This window comes from Petromyzon marinus, chromosome 5 (genome assembly GCF_048934315.1).
Source record: "Petromyzon marinus isolate PM22_M1 ecotype Great Lakes invasive population chromosome 5, UKy_Petmar_22M1.pri1.0, whole genome shotgun sequence".
NCBI lineage: Eukaryota > Metazoa > Chordata > Hyperoartia > Petromyzontiformes > Petromyzontidae > Petromyzon > Petromyzon marinus.
The window spans coordinates 9,397,085-9,415,931 of record NC_133671.1 but is presented as its reverse complement, the minus strand read 5'-3'; the positions used below and the strand labels follow the sequence as shown (position 1 = coordinate 9,415,931).

At 51.2% G+C, this 18,847-nt stretch overlaps 1 protein-coding gene across 3 annotated transcripts in view; it reads left to right on the top strand.

Annotated features, from left to right (window-relative positions):
- The window catches only part of FAM131A (family with sequence similarity 131 member A), a 49,679-nt gene extending 30,832 nt beyond the window's left edge, over positions 1–18,847 (top strand). The window contains exons 5-10 of one of the 3 annotated variants that reach the window (XM_076061317.1): positions 694–803; positions 2,046–2,127; positions 3,291–3,437; positions 11,319–11,771; positions 13,858–13,961; positions 14,873–18,847. In XM_076061317.1, the coding sequence (XP_075917432.1) occupies positions 694–803; positions 2,046–2,127; positions 3,291–3,437; positions 11,319–11,771; positions 13,858–13,958 (893 nt within the window). In that variant the 3' untranslated portion in view covers positions 13,959–13,961; positions 14,873–18,847. Of the gene's footprint in view, positions 1–693; positions 804–2,045; positions 2,128–3,290; positions 3,438–11,318; positions 11,772–13,857 lie in introns of all 3 variants that reach the window. The other 2 variants (XM_032946889.2, XM_076061310.1) reach the window with 2 other exon arrangements.

The following is an 18,847-nucleotide window of genomic DNA, read 5'->3' as shown; positions in this document are numbered from 1 at the left end:
AGATTGACAATGAAAAGTCACGACAGACGGCACTGCTGCTTGAGAAGATCGCTTTTAATGGGTGGGTACCGCCTGCTGTGACATTTGGAATCAGAAGCGCTGCAGTCATCGACAAAAAATACAGAACAAATACTAAACGGTGGGCAAAGAAGCACAGGGAGATCCGCACATGACTGGCATTGCATTCGAGAAGGCACGCAATTTTATTAACATGGTCCAAACTCTGACGAAAAGTGAGTGGGCTTGGGCAGGCTACATCGCCAGAAGGGAATATGGCCGGTGGATAAGAATAATAACAGAGTTGCAGCCAAAGAATGGAAGGCGTATATCGGAGGGTGCGTCAGCCGGGGGAGACGGAGCGATGAAATTGATTTGTGTGCAGGTGCAAGGCCAGGGGTCGGCAACCAAAATAACAAGAATTCGACGAAAACAAAAAACTCCGTTTCAAGAGCCGCAATGCAAGCGAATATCCTCATGAAGCAGACCCTAAGGAGCCGCATGTCGACCCCTGTGCTCTGTGGATTGTTGGATTGCAGAACCATAGGTGGTGACTGTGGTATTGGCTTGGGGGGGGGGGCCTCATCCAGCAGTGGATTAACCATTGCTAATGGTGATGATGATGATGATGGAACTAATATGTACGCACGTCTATGTACAGCAGGTCTGTTTGTGTATGTGGCGGTGCGCGTGTAGGCCTGTCGGAGAGCGTGCGTGCCCGTGTCACCAAGCCCATGGCGCGGGGCCGCGTGGCTCACCTCATCGAGTGGAACGACTGGGACCACGGCCACGTCCAGTCCTACCACGTGGGCCCTCCAGCACCTACACCGCCTACACCACTGCTACCTACACTACTACCACCTATACCGCTACGCGACCACATACACCGCTATCCTACCACCTACACGAGCATGTACACCACTACCGCCTACACCGCTACCACCTACACCACTGCTACCTACACTACTACCACCTATACCGCTACGCGACCACATACACCGCTATCCTACCACCTACACGAGCATGTACACCACTACCGCCTACACCGCTACCACCTACACCACTGCTACCTACACTACTACCACCTACACCGCTACACGACCACATACACCACTAACCTACCACCTACACGACCATGTACACCACTACCACCTACACCACTGCTACCATCTACACCACGACCTGACCACATGCACCACTACCCTACCACCTACACGACCATGTACACCACTACCACCTACACCGCTACCACCTACACCACTGCTACCATCTACACCACGACCTGACCACATGCACCACTACCGCCACAATCACAGATATAACCTACACCACTATTATACCACGTGCACTATTACCATCTACACTGCTACCCTACCACATATACCACTACCACCACACACACCACTACCACTTACACTGTTACACGACCACACAGACCACTACCACCACATACACCACCACTACCACTCACACTGCAAACCCGAACACCACTACCACCACGTTCACAGACATCACCTCTACTGCATACACCGCCACCTCCTGCTCTTCATACACAGCTTCCAAATACACCACGTACATACACACACATACCTACACACATATACACACACACACATAGCTACACACATACACACACATACCTACACACACACACATAGACACCTACCACCGGACACTGCGGAGATGCAGTGTGTGGGAGACACTGCATTGGGAGTTTTTTGTGGGGAGCGGTAGTGTAGTGCTTAGCGGTTGGCGCACTGCGCTATGAACACAGCGACCTGAATTCGATTCCCGCTCACGGCCAACACCAGTAACGATTATCTGAACTGGTCCTGGGCCTCCCCGAGGTTGACTCAGCCTCAAATGAGTAACCTGGTGTGGTGTGTAAACATCGCCAGTGGGGGAAACAAAGGCGGTCGGGCGTGGTGCTGGCCACCCACCCCCTCGTGTGCCGTACCGGCCTTCATAAGTACTCGCTAACAGCACTTGCCCCTACATTCTGTTGAGGCTACACGTGGGATATTTGTCTTTGTGTGTTTTGTGCACAGGAGTCGACGCTTTACACAGACGATCCGTACTGCGACACCACTGACATGGTGGATGGGGAGAGAGAGGCGCGCTTTGCTGAGGGTACCTCACCCTGCACACACACACACACAAAGACAAAGATCCCCCATGTAGGCATGAGCAGGCTGTTGGGGCAAGTGCTGTCAGCGAGCACCTCTGAAAGCCAACACGGCAAACGAGTGGTTGGTGTGGCCAGTACCATGCCCAGCTGTCTGAGTGATGTTTACGGACCGCACTAGGTATTCATTTAAGGCTCAGTCGACTTAGGCGAGGGCCAGGACCGCTTCGCATATAACTCAGCGCTAATGTTGGGCATGGATAGTAATGAAAGTCAGGTCACTGGGTTCGTAGCGCAGTGTTCTAACCACAGCGCCGTCGCAGCCCACGCAGACTTCAGTGTGCTCTCGCACTCACACGTGCACACGAAGCAAAGGTCCCCCGTGTAGCCTTGACAGGCTGTTGGGGAAAGTGCTGTTAGCGAGCACCTATTAAGGCCAGCACGGCACACCAAAGAGGTGGGTGGCCAGCATCACGCCTGACCGCTTTAGTCTCCACAGTGCTGTTTGCATATTGCACCAAATTGCATTTCAGGCTGAGTCGACCCTGAAGAGGCCCAGCACCAGATATTAGTCATCGGTATTGGCCGTGAGCGAGAATTTAACACGGGTCTCCGGGTTTGTGGCGCAGTGTGCTAATCAGTACACTACCGCTCCCCACATAACACACAAACACTCACAGGGAGTATGATGGTTGAACCAGCAGGGTTCTGTGTGGTTCCCTGTCAAGGCCGTAGCCGTTGAGTCAACATTAGGGGGGGGGTTAAATCTTCCAGGGAGTCTAGGGGTCCCCCCCCCCCAGAAAAAAATCTAAATTTGAAAACGAATTTCCTGCCATTTCTTGCCTAAAATAAAACAAAAATTACTAACACATAGGATGGACTAATGGTGTTATTGTATTACATTGCTCTGTGTTTTTCTTATTTACCTGTTTTTGTTTCATCGTATGTAATGTGTAGAGATTAGGGATTAATAAAGTACAACCATAACCACAATCATATCAACAGAAATCTATTTTACTGCAATATATTTGGGGGGGACATTTTGAGCATATTTAAATATTGGGGGGGGGTATCTGTCCCCCCCCCCCAATATATATAATAATTACGGCCTTGTTCCCTGTAATGCAGTGCGGTGCTGTGTGGTTCTCTGTGCGCTTCTGCGGTGCAGGTGTGGCACAGCAGTTTGCCCTGAGTGAGGCTCGGCTAAGGGCCTGGTCGTCCGGGGAGGGAGATGGGGAGGACGGGGACATGGGGGATGGGTCAGGGGAGTGGGTGCACATCCCCAGTGTGCACACGCCCTACCACACCAGCAAGAGTACGTACACTCACACACCTACACACACACACACACGCCTTATCACATCAGCACGGGTACGTACACACTCACACACACACACACCTACACACCTACACACGCCTTACCACACCAGCACGGGTACGTACACACACACACACCTACACACGCCCTACCACACCAGCACGGGTACGTACACACACACACACGCCCTACCACACCAGCACGGGTACGTACACACTCACACACCTACACACGCCTTACCACATCAGCACGGGTACGTACACACTCACACACCTACACACGCCTTACCACACCAGCACGGATACGTACACACTCACACACGTACCTACACACGCCCTACCACATCAGCACGGGTACACACTCACACACCTACACACGCTCAACCACACCAGCACGGGTACAAAGAGGAAGATCCCTGTATAGCCTTAAACATACATATTTCCACACGCACTTACACACCGGTACAGGTAGTCACGCGCGCACACATGCGAGTACACTCACACGCATGTACGCACTGAGACCACGCACAGGTCAAGCACGAAAGCACGTGTGATCCTTGCGGCACCAATACGGCCACGTACGCGGCACACAGTAACAACACAGCTGGTGTTTTCCGCTCAGAAGGCAGCAGTGTCACCACGGTGGCTGTACTGAGCTGTACATGTCCAGCAATCTGTAAACCCTCTCTCTGCTGGTCGTAGGGATTATGTGGCTATGCTTGGCCACACTCGCTGGCGCAGGTTGGTGAAGGTGGGCGGCATAGATATGGGGAGTGCAGGGTTGGTACGGTATAGGGCTAGTGTAGGGTTAGTGTAGAGCATTTCTAGATTTGAAGCTTTCGTGACTGCAAGGATCCATACTCTTTGGTTCTATTCGGTAAAGTCACGTAGGTAAAAAACAAAACAACAAAAATCACGACGTTTCGGCCACAACACAAGCGGCCTTCATCAGGTGAAGGGACCACACTGTCTCGAGAACAGCGCTGGAGTGAAACACAGCCAAGCTCAGACCGCGACCTTTATGCTGTGTGAGAGAAATTAAGGTGCCTTGACAAAGGAATTAGCATAAAAATTAGCATTTAATTGGCGTAGAGCAAATTAGCAGTTTAGCAGTTTTCTTCACTCATTTTCAGAGGGGGGGGAGGCACTTTCGCCGGTAACTGCTAACTACAACCATTGTTTTTATTTTACCAGGTAAGGCCCGCGGAACTATATTGCTCTTTTTCAGAAACGACCTGGCCACAAATGACAGCTCAACGAAGTGGCATATCACGTGGAAATTTATAGCAGCCAAATACTCGTGTTGATTCCAAATATACAGGTGTCAGGATCGGGATCAAACCCACGACCTCCTGAATACCAAACGAAGTAGTTCACATCTAGCCACCGTGGCGTCCCTAAGACATCGGCGTGAGGGCTGCCACACCGCCTGCAAAGAGGCTGTTTTCACATTTGTCGACTGTCGGGGGCCACACGTCAGGGGCCGCACTAAAGGCCACCAGGGGCTACCGGTGGTCTGCGAGACCTTGCAATGAAGAACGCTGCTATAGAGTTAGGGTACAATACTGGCTTTTGGTGCACCGTCCTCCGCTTTCCCCGCACGTTGCCCCGCAGCGAGACCAGAAACTGGCCATGCGTATGTCGCGGTCGCGCGACCCAGGCTCAATTAACCCCTGCTTAGTCCGACGAGATCAGGCGCATTCCGGCCTATTTGGCCATAGGCGTGTCGCATTCAAGTGCCCTTCTTGTGATGCATTCATTAGCGGAGGCTCGTCAGTGGACACACCCGGGGGGTTGCCAAGTGCCGACAGAGCAGGGTTAATGGCAGAGGAGCGAGCGGCACTCACAATCCCCAGCATGCCATCCCACCGCCCGATATCCACCCAACACTGTTGCCGGAGACTGTGTCTGTGCGTCTGTGTGTCTCTGCGTCGTAGTTTATATGTGTCTGAGTTTCTATGCGTCTGTGGGTCTGTGTGTCAGTGCGTCTCTGTGCATCTGTGGGTCTGCGTGGACGTGCGTCTCTCTGTCTGTGTATCTGTGTGTTTGTGCATCTGGGTGTCTATTTGTCTGTGCGTCTGAGTGTTTCAGACAGACAGACGTATCTGTAACCATATCGGGAGCCCTTTGAGACTCTTTATCAAGGGATACTTGAGTCACTAAAGCTACAACTGCACATGTACACAGTGAAGACACGGGACCAAGCGTCACAAAACTGTCAAATTCCATAAATAAACCTTTAAATTAAAGGCGATATCAGATTTTTAAAAAAATATATATTTCACGTAAAAAAAAATACTGACGCGCAAATGAACAATATAAGCAAGATAACGACCACCGCATGATGCAGAAGGCGATGATGAAACGTGTTTACGTTCGGACTGCACAACCAATAAATCCACTTTGTTGCAGAAAACCAATTGAGAGAGAACAGTCGTTAAATGTAAAAGACGATCTTGTAGGCAATGTTCAGTGAAGCGCCGTGGATGATGGAACGTTCTCCGCATCTTAACTCCCCGCGTGCGTGGAGCAACGGTGGTGAGCAGCGCACTGGACTTGCAATCCCGAGGTCGACGGTTCGGTTCCATCTCCCGGCGCGGGCAATTAAAACAATGGGAGTGATTTTCTTAAATCTCCCCTCCCCCCCTCCTCCCCCACCCGCTCCCTCCTCTGCCTCTGTCCACCCAGCAGGTGTAACCGGATTACACCACAGGTCGCGTGTGGTGGGGCAAAGTGTGGGTTTAGTCCCACCTAACTTCCAACACGCCTGGTCCGCGTGGAAGAGTTGGCCAAGTGCCCTCTAGAGCTTCCAGTAGTGGAGGCCCTTATTGCTAGCAGCGGCGTGGGGGGCCCAGCAATTGCAGGGCTGCACTTTTCCCTTTTTGACTGGGCATTGGCATTGTGCGGTGCTGCATGCTCGGAGGTGAGGGTCGAACTCTGGTAAAGGCAAAGCAGATAAGGGGCCGTCCATAAATGACGTCACGCACCTGGGGGGGGGAGGGGTCAGACATTTGTGAAGATGTGTGATAAGGGCGGGGGGGGGGGGTGGGGTTGGGAAATTTGACGTCACATCAAAATCGCAACTTTAAATAAATATAGAATTATACTCTTTGGTTCTATTCGGTAAAGTCACGTAGGTAAAAATAAAATGACAAAAAATCACGACGTTTCGGCCACAACACAAGTGGCCTTCATCAGGTGAAGGGACTGGACTGTCCAGAGAACAGCGTTGGAGTGAAGACAGCAAGCCCAGGTCGCGTCCCTTAACATTAATTGTTATAACAACACTAATTGTTATAACAACACTAATTGTTATAACAACACTCCTACATCATCAGAGTTCAGCGCCTCATTAAATACGCACTACAATGACAATAGTTTAAAGCGATTTGAAGCATGTTTTATTTTCAAAATGGAAATATGGTTTTGGGGGGGGGGGGGCAGAGCTTTGTGACGTCATATTTAAGGGGGGGTCTGACTATTTGTGACGCCGTGTGACGAGGGGGGGGGGGTCAAAAATCGTCCAAAATCGCGTGACGTCATTTATGGACGGCCCCTAAACCGCTCGGTCATTTTCTCAGCAAAGGCACTGAAGATTGCCTGAGACCGGCGTGTTATTGATGGAGGAAGGCAGCCAGTCTTAAGCATGGAGGTGGCAATAATGAACACGGCGGTTCATTGTGCACATATATAATGTGCCAAGAATGTGTGCGTGTCCCGCGCCTTGATGTCACTCCACATGAGGCCCACCCACACCCCCCGTGTGACGTCACGCCACATGAGGCCCACCCCCCCCCTCATTAATATTCATGAGTTGGTGGATTTTTACACTAACGCAGAGGAAGGTCGAGCTGAATTAAATAATTTATTACGCAAAGTCGCTTCAAATATGACGTTTATTTACAGAAAGTGATGGTAAAAAATAAGTCTAACCAGCACAGTGCTACATCCGTGCGTGACGTCACTGCAAAAGAGCCCCCCCTTTCATTAATATTCATGCCCGCGTGGAAATTTTTACTAACGCACAAGAAGGTCGCGCACTCCACATGCCGCACACCTCCCCTCATTAATAATCATGAGCGGGTGACGTCACTCTACATGCCGCACCCCTCCACAATAACCATTAGCGGGTGACGTCACTCCACATGCCGCACCCCTCCACAATAACCATAGCGGGTGACGTCACTCCACATGCCGCACCCCTCCACAATAACCATGAGCGGGTGACGTCACTCCACGTGCCGCACCCCTCCACAACAACCATTAGCGGGTGACGTCACTCCACATGCCGCACCCCTCCACAATAACCATGAGGGGGTGACGTCACTCCACATGCCGCACCCCTCCACAATAACCATTAGCGGGTGACGTCACTCCACATGCCGCACCCCTCCACAACCATGAGCGGGTAACGTCACTCCATATGCCGCACCCCTCCACAATAACCATGAGCGGGTGACGTCACTCCATGTGCCGCACCCCTCTACAATAACCATTAGCGGGTGACGTCACTCCACGTGCCGCACCCCTCCACAATAACCATTAGCGGGTGACGTCACTCCACATGCCGCACCCCTCCACAATAACCATTAGCGGGTGACGTCACTCCACATGCCGCACCCCTCCACAATAACCATTAGCGGGTGACGTCACTCCATATGGGGCACCCCCCCCCCCCCTCCATTAATAATCATGAGCTGAACAATTTTTCTATTGAATGTCTCAGATTTACTGCAATATACACCCGTCCTTGGACGGGTAAAAAAACTCGTTGTACGTAAAAAGCCCAAGGGTTAATGGGATACTGGGCCAGAGTTATTTTCAAAACGTACTCGGGAGTAACAAGGTTAGGTAGAATAGGAGATGAAGTCATTCGAAAAAACTTGAATATGGAACGAACAATAACCAAAATCAATGTGGAACAGGCAGCTATGGGTACGGTCATATGAGAATCATACCACCGAGCGGAATCCACGCAAGGCAATGTAGCTCACAGCGCTGAGATTATGGGTTCAAATGCAGGCAGTGGCCTGTGATTAAAACCGGGTTATTGAGTGTAGTGAATTTATGACCTCAGCTCATTCACCAATGACTGCGCACACACAAAAAAATACAATCACATTAAATTTGGTCCTGCACTTAATTTTGCTAAATTCCAGCGCTGAGAATAAAACAATTTCACGTGACAAACATCACTGCCTGTGGCAAGGTGAGTGGGAACGTGCTGCCCCCTACTGTGTAGACCAGAGGTACCAGAGGGTGGCTGAGAAAAATATGGGCTGATGGAGTTGGAGGTGGAGGCCCTAAGATAGCAGAGGAATGGCATGGAAGCATCAGCAACGGATGGGAAATTATTCGAGCCAACAGTAGAGGACTCTTGCTGCTGCTGCCACAAATTCGTTGCCCCAGCGGCGTCCGTTAAGGGCCAGACTGGAAAAAAGGAACTATTTTTGGGGTAGAGACATGTGACCAAGTGGGAGCGCATTCGCCACTTGTTGCAGAGGTCCACGGTTCGAATCTGACAGGCCGCCCTGGTTTTCACTGCGGATGTATTCACGATATGATACTACGTGTCGTTTTCTTCAGAGTGCACGTTAAAGCTCCTCCTGTCGTGATTTGAAACGGGTAGGTCATTGTGTGCCGGCGTCATGCTCAAAATTTGCCAAATTTCAGATACTGCCGGCAAATTATTAAAGTGGGATGACACATAGCAACATTAGAACGTGTCCAACGCAGCAGCGCCTTCCTTCGTGATAGCCTTGCACTATAAGAATGGCACGAATAGCAAATGCACAATTATTTGTATTAGCTCTGCCACTGATCCGTCGTGGCGAACCATGGCCATGCAGGTGGATGTGACAACCTCGTATCAAGTGGACTGCCAGTAACGTGATTTATTTTTGACGTAGAACCTTTCACGTGATTTTTATTGATTGTAAAAAAAAATTGGTAATGTCTTTATTCACTTTGTATCCATCTGACCAACTCAAGTCAGATCAACGACGACCGTTAGTGGAGGACAATAACCGCCCCCCCACCCACCCAACCCCACGTACAGTCAGTCATAAGAATCAGAAGTTTATTTCCCACTTGAGTAAATCCCATCGATGTAAGAATCTCTTTCAAGGGCGACTCTGCCGGCAGATAACGCTCGCATCATCAGCCTATAACACTTTGGCGAGCGAGCGAGAGGCGTAATCTGCTCTTCACCACGCAGATGCAGTTCCGGGCCTGGGTATGAAATGCGAGCGTTAACATTCAGCCATGAATCCAAGGCAGAGGCCAGCATATTTGTAGGATTTGACGTTTTCCGCTGAGCGAGAGAGAGAGAGCTGCACGCGGTGTTTAATTAAAAATACCACGAAGGTTTAAATACCGAGGAGGACTTATGGCTCAGAAGGGATCAGCGTTCACTTTCGCTCGCGTTTCGCAGGAGCCTTATTGATGCGAGGTCCCGCCGATTGTGATTGAAATGCTATTTAATATGTCCCTCATACACAGGTGCTGCAGGCTTATGTAAGGTCGTGTCACGAGCACAACAATTTTCCAGCGGGTCAGCTTTTGTCCAATATATTTATATAAATACAGTTGCTTAGCCCAGGCCCGACTAAAGGTCCAAAAAGTTGAGAGGCAGGCAACGAACAGCACTATCAAAAGCTGCATTCAATTGTGGATCCGACTCACCTCCAGATAAGGAGCGATTTGAACTTGTGTGTATTTTTTTTGTTGCTGATTCTTCACTGGTTGGGAAATCTCTCGAGAGGCATTTGTGTTTCCGCACGTGAAATTATAATTGTGTAACGACTCGGACGGCAAAGAAATTAGAAAAGCCACTTTTTATTTAAAGTTTACAAAGTAAGGGACACTACTAACGAGTTCCACAATGAGGGACCCTCGACTCGTCCCTGTCATCCTACTTGTATCTTCCTCCGAGCGTCCCCACTCTTCGTGCTCTCCACTTGTATCTCCCTCAGGCTCCTCTCTCGAACCTTCTTGTCATTGTTTTAACCTCAAGCCAATCCCTAGCCTTTCCCTTGAACAGATGCTTTTTTTTCTCGTTCAAGCCTTATTCTCCAATCCCTTTAAAGTCTGCCTCTTTCTTCCAATCGGAGACCGTTGTTTATTTTAAAATATCCATTAGGTCGCATATGGCTTGGCGTGTTTGCATCCGAGTGTCTGTGCTTTTACGTTCCCATACTTATGCATGGCTTTGCATTTGTTTAAATGCATCTGTGCATCTACATGTTTGATTTTATGAATGTGTAAAAAAACTATTACCCTTCGATTTAAAGCTATCGTGACTGCAAGGATTCATCTTCTTTGGTTCTTCTTCCCTTCATCCCTTCTTCTTCCCTTCATCCCTTCTCCTGCCCGGCGCTCCTTCTTTCCTCCTGCTGCTTATCGTGAGCCATGCCCCTCTTTATCTTGACTCCCCCCCCCCAACCCCACCGTGGTGTGCCAAAGGGGTAATCGTTTTTTCTTCTTTGGTTCTTTCGGTAAAGTCACGTAGAATTCTAGAATTCTATAATTCTACGTGAATTCTAGAATTCTACGTGACTTTACCGAAATAATTCTAGAATTCTACGTGACTTTACCGAAAGAACCAAAGAAGAAAAAACGATTACCCCTTTGGCACACCACGGTGGGGTTGGGGGGGAGTCAAGATAAAGAGGGGCATGGCTCACGATAAGCAGCAGGAGGAAAGAAGGAGCGCCGGGCAGGAGAAGGGATGAAGGGAACAAGCCACGACTGAACTAAGATATCAGGGAAGAGAGAAGGAATGGACTGGGAAAGAGGGGAGTAATTCAGAGTAGGGGTGGCCGCGCACCTATCCATCAGCACGCCCGTTCACCCGCGCGCCCGTTCCTCCCGCTCGCAGACTGCGACCTGGAGCGATTCCCGTCCTCCGTGTCGCTGTCCGAAGTGCTGCAGGCGCGCCTGCGCCGGCTGGCGGCGGCGCGCACTCCACCGGTGCTCTCGCCCGAGAGCGTGCACGGCGTCCTCTTCTCCCCCGACGGCGTCGCGCTCGAGACGCTCGTGTGCCGCGGCTTCGCCGACGGCTTCGCCTCCGTCGAGCGGCAGCGCTTGCCGGACCTCGCCCAGGGCCTCCTCGCCGCCCCCGAGTGTCTCCCCCTGCAGACGTTTGTCAGGAACGAGGACGGGCGCGCCGGCTTTCCCGTGGGGACGCTCCTGCCTTCGGGAGAGGAGGAGGAGGAGCGGGAGGACGAGGAGGGTGAATTGGAGGGCGAGGAAGAAGAAGAGGAGGAGGAAGAGGAGGAGGACGGGCGGCAGCATCAGCTCGGGGCGCCGTGGGGTTACCGAAATTCGTCGGGTGCGGTGCACTTGCCAGATTTGAAGGCGGAGGTGGCGCCGACATAGGGCGGTCGGGGTCACGCGGCGATCACCTCCGTGCGCGCCCGCGCGCAGACGCATGTACACACGCGCACGCACGCACGTTCAGGTGTAGACTAGCGCGTGATGCATGTGTGCAGGCTGCATGTATACTGCACGGGTGCGTGCGCGTGTGGGCGCGTTTGTTAAACGCTAAACACTTGCACCGACGCGTGTGCACACGCACACGTGCAAAGACACTCATGCGCACGTGCACTACCTTCCTGCAACCCTCCCCCATACACACACACACGCGCGCACGTGCTGAGCAAGTGACCGGGAGGGTCGCGGTGCTCCGTGGCTCACCGAGCTTGCGTTGTTATTTTGTTTTGTTTGGTGGATTTCGGGGGGCATCTCTAAATTCGAATGATGCGGAGAAAGTCTCTGTTTGCGGGCGCGTGAGCGAGACACATCTGCTGCGAGGTGAGCGGCCGGGTGAAGTGACTCCAGAAGAGGTTCTGTTTGTGTCATCATCTCAGCCCGTGATAGCGACGTAAAGAGCCTTTGTCTTGTGACTTTCCTGCCAGATGTGTAAGCTAGTGATGCCCCAGTTTTACGTCGGGGGATGCGTTCCTGAAAGGTGCGACTACGAATATCGAAAGGACGTAAAATCAAAGCGATTTATAGGGTAGGTGGTGGTGAAGGCGAAGGCTGAGAGGTGACGGATAACGAGAAAGGACGGACGCTGCTGTCAGCGACGTAAATGTGGGAGTTGAGGCGACGCAAATCGGGAAACCGTGTTAATAATGTGACGACGTATTTGCAAAACGACGTAAAAGGAGGAGACGTGAATCGGGGTACTACTGTACGAATAATAATTTACAGTCTCATGTTAATTCACTTCTGGATGAAGGCCTCCCCATGCTCTTCAGGTCATCGGAGTAGTTTTGACTATACTTCACCACGCTGGTCAGTATGGGTTGGTGACGGTGGGAGGCCCAGGACTGGTTGAGATACTACTCGCCACCAATGTTAGCCATGGCGTGGAATCAAACTGATGTCACAGGTTCATAGCGCAGTGCGATAATTGCTGCTCCACCAATTCCGCCATTCGGTAATACTAATGTCAAATAAACACACCGCTGTGGTATCAGAGGTCAGAGCAATTAGCCAGCACCACTGAGACCCTGGGTTTGAATCGGGGCAGCCACCCGTGGCTAACCTGGTGGTCTTGGACCTGTCACCCATGGACTGCATATGTTGGGTTTGCACTTAATTTTGGCAAAATTCCAGCTTTTGAGAATTGAAACATTGGTGCTGACGGTCATGCGCGTGTGTGTGTGTGGTAAAGTGCGCCCCCTGTTGTGTAAACATGAAACATCCACGGATTTCTCAGAAATATTTCTGGGGAAAACTCTTGCGCGGCTGCCGTTCTTCGGGGCACATGGGGGTCACACCCCCCCCTACTCCCCCACCGTGATATTTTTAATTGGATGCCTTATGGCACGATGCCGATAGTGTACATGTAACGCTCTGCCACTGATCCGTAATTACTCAGGACGTGTGTTCAACTTGCAGGTTTTATAACCCACACGAAGCAAAATCCACGTTCTCACGTGCAGTCCCCCCAGCCCAGTCACCAATTTACCGACGCGAAACAAGCATCAGTTTTAGTTTTGTTTTACACTAGCATTGGACTAATGCAGTCGCGAGGGTTGATGGTCACGTGGTAAAACCTCCCTTGAAAAGTTTGGTTCACTTTGTTTGACCAGGTGAGAACGCAAGAAACCTGGATACAGTTTCACCTGCAACGGTGACCTGGGCCATTCCATCTACCAGTACGGGGGGTGGCGATGATTGCTTGCTGGCGATGATTGCTGCTGCTGCGATATGATCCCAGCCGAGTAATTTTGCGGGCTGTGTTCTAATTGGACACAAGGCGCCGTCTGGATAGAGAGTTTCCCTGCAGAGCCACCAGCAGTAATCGCATGTGTTTTAGTTTAGTTTATAAATAGTTTGGTTTGTTGTCACTCTCGCCCGTCCTCTGACATTGTTCTCCGGTGAAGAGGATGTTCTGCTGCCTACAGGAGAATTCAGAATTGGACTGAACATGGTGAGAGGAGAGCAGAACAGCAAGCCGAATACAACTACAGTAATACCCCGGTTTACGTCGGGGATGCGTTCCTGAAAGGTGCGACGACGAATATCGAAACGACGTAAAATCAAAGAGATTTACGGGGGGGGGGGGGGGGTGGTGGTGGAGGCGAATGCTGAGAGGCGATGGATCACGAGAAAGGACGGACGATGCAAACAGCGACGTAAATATGGGGGTTGAGGACGACGCAAATCGCGTCGTGGTATTAATACAAAGTGACGACGACGACGTGTTTGCGAAACGACTAAAAGGGGAAAGACGTAAATCGGGGTGTGACTGCACAACGTGCGTACGTGAATGAGCCGGGCGTGCACGCACTGGCATTGGCGTGCACGTGTCCGCACACGCGTGGCGCTCGAACACACACACACACTCGTACATGCGTGTCGTGCACAGATGTGTGTACAGACACACACACACATACAAAAATCCCCCGTATAGCCTTAACAGACTTATGGGGCAAGTGCTGTTAGCGAGCACAGCGCGCGGTATATATACACACACACACATTCGTGTTATATTGCTGCATGCTGGCTCAGATTTTGCCTTACTGACGAGTGAAAATGAAAACATCGGTGGGGGTCGTGTATATATGTGAGGGGTTAGGAAATTAACAAAATCATACAAAAAAAAACTTCGTGTTAAAAACGATCGCCCGGAAGGCGAGAGGTCAAAAGGGCGGTGCGCGCACGTGGCAACTGTCACAGAGGGCCGCCGGCGGCGTCCTCCTGGCCACGGTCGTCCCGATGTCACTGGGAGGACTCGGCGAGTCTCAAGCATCGGTGCCCGGTCGGTCGTTCGTTCCTTCATTCAGCGACGGTCCCGGTGACGGCAGCAGCGCAGCAGAGGCATGGCCCTGCGGGTGGACAAAATCGGCCACGACGATGCCGTCGTCGCAGTTGCTACTCGAGCCACCGTCACCTGACCTCGTGCTTGTATTCCAACAGGAGGGAGCGGCAAAAGGAAGTGATTCCGCCGGATTACCGTGTCACGGATCGCCCTCTCCGCTCGGACGCGACTGCTGTCTCGGCTCGCGAAAACACGCGCACGCACGGCACCCGTTGTTTGTCAGTCGGCCGAGGGCCGCCACGCGTCTCGGGCGAATCCAGAGGAAGGATCGCCGGTTTGGAATGAAGACTCCATGCCCATCCCTTCCCTCCGTTGTACAAACTTTAAAGACGTTTTTCCTCTGCCTATAACGGACTGATTCCTGCTATCTGACTTTGCGGTCTCTTCTTTGCCACGTGGTTTTTGCACTTTGGGGGACGAGGGTGAGAGGGGGTCATGCACACGCGTGAGACTCTCAAACGGCCCGTTGGGCTGCAAGGTGGCCACGGGATGAAAGTATTATTAGCAAGTTGGTTCTTGACTCCATCCGTGTGGAAGCTTTTTGTGTTATCCCCCTATTAATGTGAATGTTCTCCGGGTTTCTCATGGATTCCGTTCCTCACGAAGCAATACGCCCATGAAAATTGGCTTAACATGCCAACTGCAGCGACCCTCGTGAAAGAGAACTGACTCCCTGTGCGGTTTTCATGGCTCACGGGCAATATTGTTCTTCTCTCCCCAAACTAGCCTTCAAATAATAAAAAAAGTAAATTACGTTCCTTTCCCGATCAAAGCTCTACTCTTAGAACCGCGTGCCCTCTCAGCCCATCATGCATTGTCTTGACTTACACTTGTATATATGCGTTATAAACTGCATAGACGTTTTTTTTATTAACATGACTTCTGTTGTACAGATGAGTAAACTAACTATTTTAACTAACTATTTTTATTTTACTAGGTAAGGCCCACTGGACTATACAGCTCTTTTTCAGAAGCAACCTGGCCACAAACGATAGCGCAATGAGGTGGCTTATCACGTGGCTATTTATAGCTGCCAAATACTCAAACGCATATTTATAAATGTGGAAGAAAAGACCGGAGGAAAATACACTCGAGCACGGGTCAGTACATGCAAACTCCAGATACACAGGCGTCAGGGATCGGGATCGAACCCACGGCCTCCTGTATACCAGGCGAGGTAGTTTACATCTCGCCACCACTGACAATCTCGCTCTCATCACGCGCGATAGCTGCGTAGGGAGGCGCGATCGCCTATTCAGTCTGGCGGGCGACGGCCTCTGTGATTCACGCGTCCGTGTTCAGTTAAACGGCATCTGTTTTCCAGCAGGCACCATAAAAACTTCCCGCTGTACGGGGCAGTACGGTAAAGCAAGCAGAATCAACATGTGTAACGGAGTTTGGTTGTTTTCTCCTCGTATGCGTGGGGTTTTATTTTTCTGATTATTCCAGATTCCCTCCGCTTGTAAAAAAAAAAAAAGCCCACGATATGTTACTTTTACAACATTTTGGCCTTGCATCCAAAAAGAGGTCCCGTATTGAGAGACAGAGAGAGTTGTGAGCCTCAGTGAGGCTGTTTTCTGGGTTCCGCTTTAGTTTGGGGTCCGTTTTTTCACGTGAGACCGAGGCCAAATGTGAGGCCGGCAAACTGTAGAAAGGGTGTGTCAGAGAAGTCCGTTTTAGTTCTTCGGCCGAGCCTTTATGACACAGAGACCAGGCTGGGCGACTTTGCCCGTGATGAATCCTCAGGGAGTTGAGTCATCGCCAAGGGCTCTCTCTGCCCGCTGGCCACGTTGCTGAGTGGGCCACGATCGTTTACAGAGGCCATCTGTGGCCAGACATTATTAACCCCTGAAGGTGTGGACAAGGCACCACACGCGACAGTGCAGAGAAATGGGTCGTCATGGGCCCGGGGCAGATGTCTGGCGTGTCGGCACCACCCGAGGTACCAAAACTGAAACGTTAGCTCACTTTTCAGTCCTTTGCCAATCAACTGCTCGTATGGCATGTATGTTGAACTTCCTTCGCAGCATACGTGCATGTTATGGTGGTGGTGGTGATGATAGAGATATCGCGAGGGCTCCTGTATAGAGGCGGCTGTAGCAAGCCGGGCCTCTCCGTGAGCTCCAACCCAATAATTAAGAGGGAAGCTGGCGAAGACGCACCACCCCGGTAGCTCAGCTCGGGACGATGCTGTTCGGGTAACTCCTCGAAGGTCTTCCCACACCGTATTAGTCATCGGGGTCATTTGAACATACTTCATCACGCCGGTTAGATATCACTCTGCACTGATGTTCGCCGTGGCCCGGAGCCGATTCCCAGTCATCGAGCGCATGGCTCAAAACACTGTGCCACAGCTCCACCCATGCACAACTGTAATGGTAGCAATTTATTTCGTCAAATAATCGGGTTAGATCATAATTAATTTCAACTGACCCATGATTCGAGTGGCTCAGGGCTCAGAACTCGAAGTGGACACTCCTGGGATCCTTGATTGTAAACCATGATTCCTCCACCCACGTTTAAACCGGGGTCTTAGGTGGAGTAAATCGATGGTCTCAGTCCAGTCACCAATGGCTGCACACAAAAAACACCCATGATATTATTATTTTTACTTAATTTGGATGAAATCTAGGTCTGAGAATTAAAAAAAAACATTGGCTTGAATGTTGTTTGATAATTATAAAAGGGCATGTGGGATCCCTGCACTGTGTGTGCATTAACGACCGCCTGAAAGGATCTCGGATGCAGTGCTGTGAAACCTGCTTCCACATGCCATCCTCTACCACATGGGGTGATGCATTGCTTTGCGAGAGTTTCCCATGGCTACGTTTGTCTCACGACATGATGCCAATTGCACAAGTGGAATATCATTTGTTGGTGAGGGTGCGGGGGTGGATGGGAAAGGCCAAAAACAAAGTCAAGAATATTCTCTACCACTAAGAGTTCGGCCGGCACGGACTTTTGGTCCAGCCCACGGACTGAAGCAGGTGGCTGCAGTAGCGGCAGCGGCGGCGGTGGTGGCGGCGGCGGCGGCGGCGGCTTCGCAGCGGACTCTCGCGACGCTTCCCGTGCGGTGACCGTGAAGAAAGTCGCCGCATAAGACGCGGGGAACGCGCGCCGCGTTTAACCCCGCCGCCTCTTGCCCTTTCTCACGATTTTTTGTATTCTCTTAAGTGACGCGCTCTATCCTTTGAATTGTCTTCGGTGCACGTTGCCCGCTAATGTTCAGTGGCTTGATATGCATCGGGTGAAAGGTGTTTGCGTTTTGCGCGTATTTCATCGTTTATTTCCCCTAGGAAGCGTGCTGTACTCTTGCGACGGTTTCCGCGCTTCGGTGAAGAGACGCCGGCGTCATGGACCGTGGAACACTGCATGGGCCACGCTTTCAGCGAAAAGGCATCGCGCGCTTTGATTATTTCAAGAACTGTTCTGAAGAGGGTGGCCTCCCTCGGCTTAGTGTTGGGAACGTTCAGCTTCAAGATTAAAAATCTGGAGGAAGGGCCCCCTCACAGAAGGGCACAGCCTTTTTTCACCGAATCATCATCATCATCATCATCCTCCTCGTGATTTTCCTCTCCGAACCCCCTACCCGTAACTCCGTGCCCTCTACACGTTTCCGCACGGAGCGGGGAGACGGCATGGACGGACGCCAGAGGGTTTGACCCATTCGCAAAAATCCGTCACTAAACACTGGCGGCTGCTGCTGATGTCGTCGTCGTCGTCGTGAAATCGCACGATCGTCGTCGGGGTTTTATTTTTAACGCATCGTCGGTAAGCCAACCCCTACTTCACGTCGATACGACTCTTGCCTGTTCTAAGTGAAGGGCTTACCTACAACGACGATGGTGTTGGCGGTCGGTCGGCGAGCTTACTCAAAGGCTGTTTTATGCCCCGGCCATATTAAACGGAGTTCGTGGCGGTGTGGGTTTGGGTTTGTGGGACCTGGGGGGGGGGGTCCAAGGTGCGTGTGCACACCCTGGTTCGTCCAGGTCTGCAGCCACTTCTCGGTATGTACAGAAAGTTACGTTTTATTTGGGCAAATCTGTTATTAAACGTTATTTGTTGCCAAACGC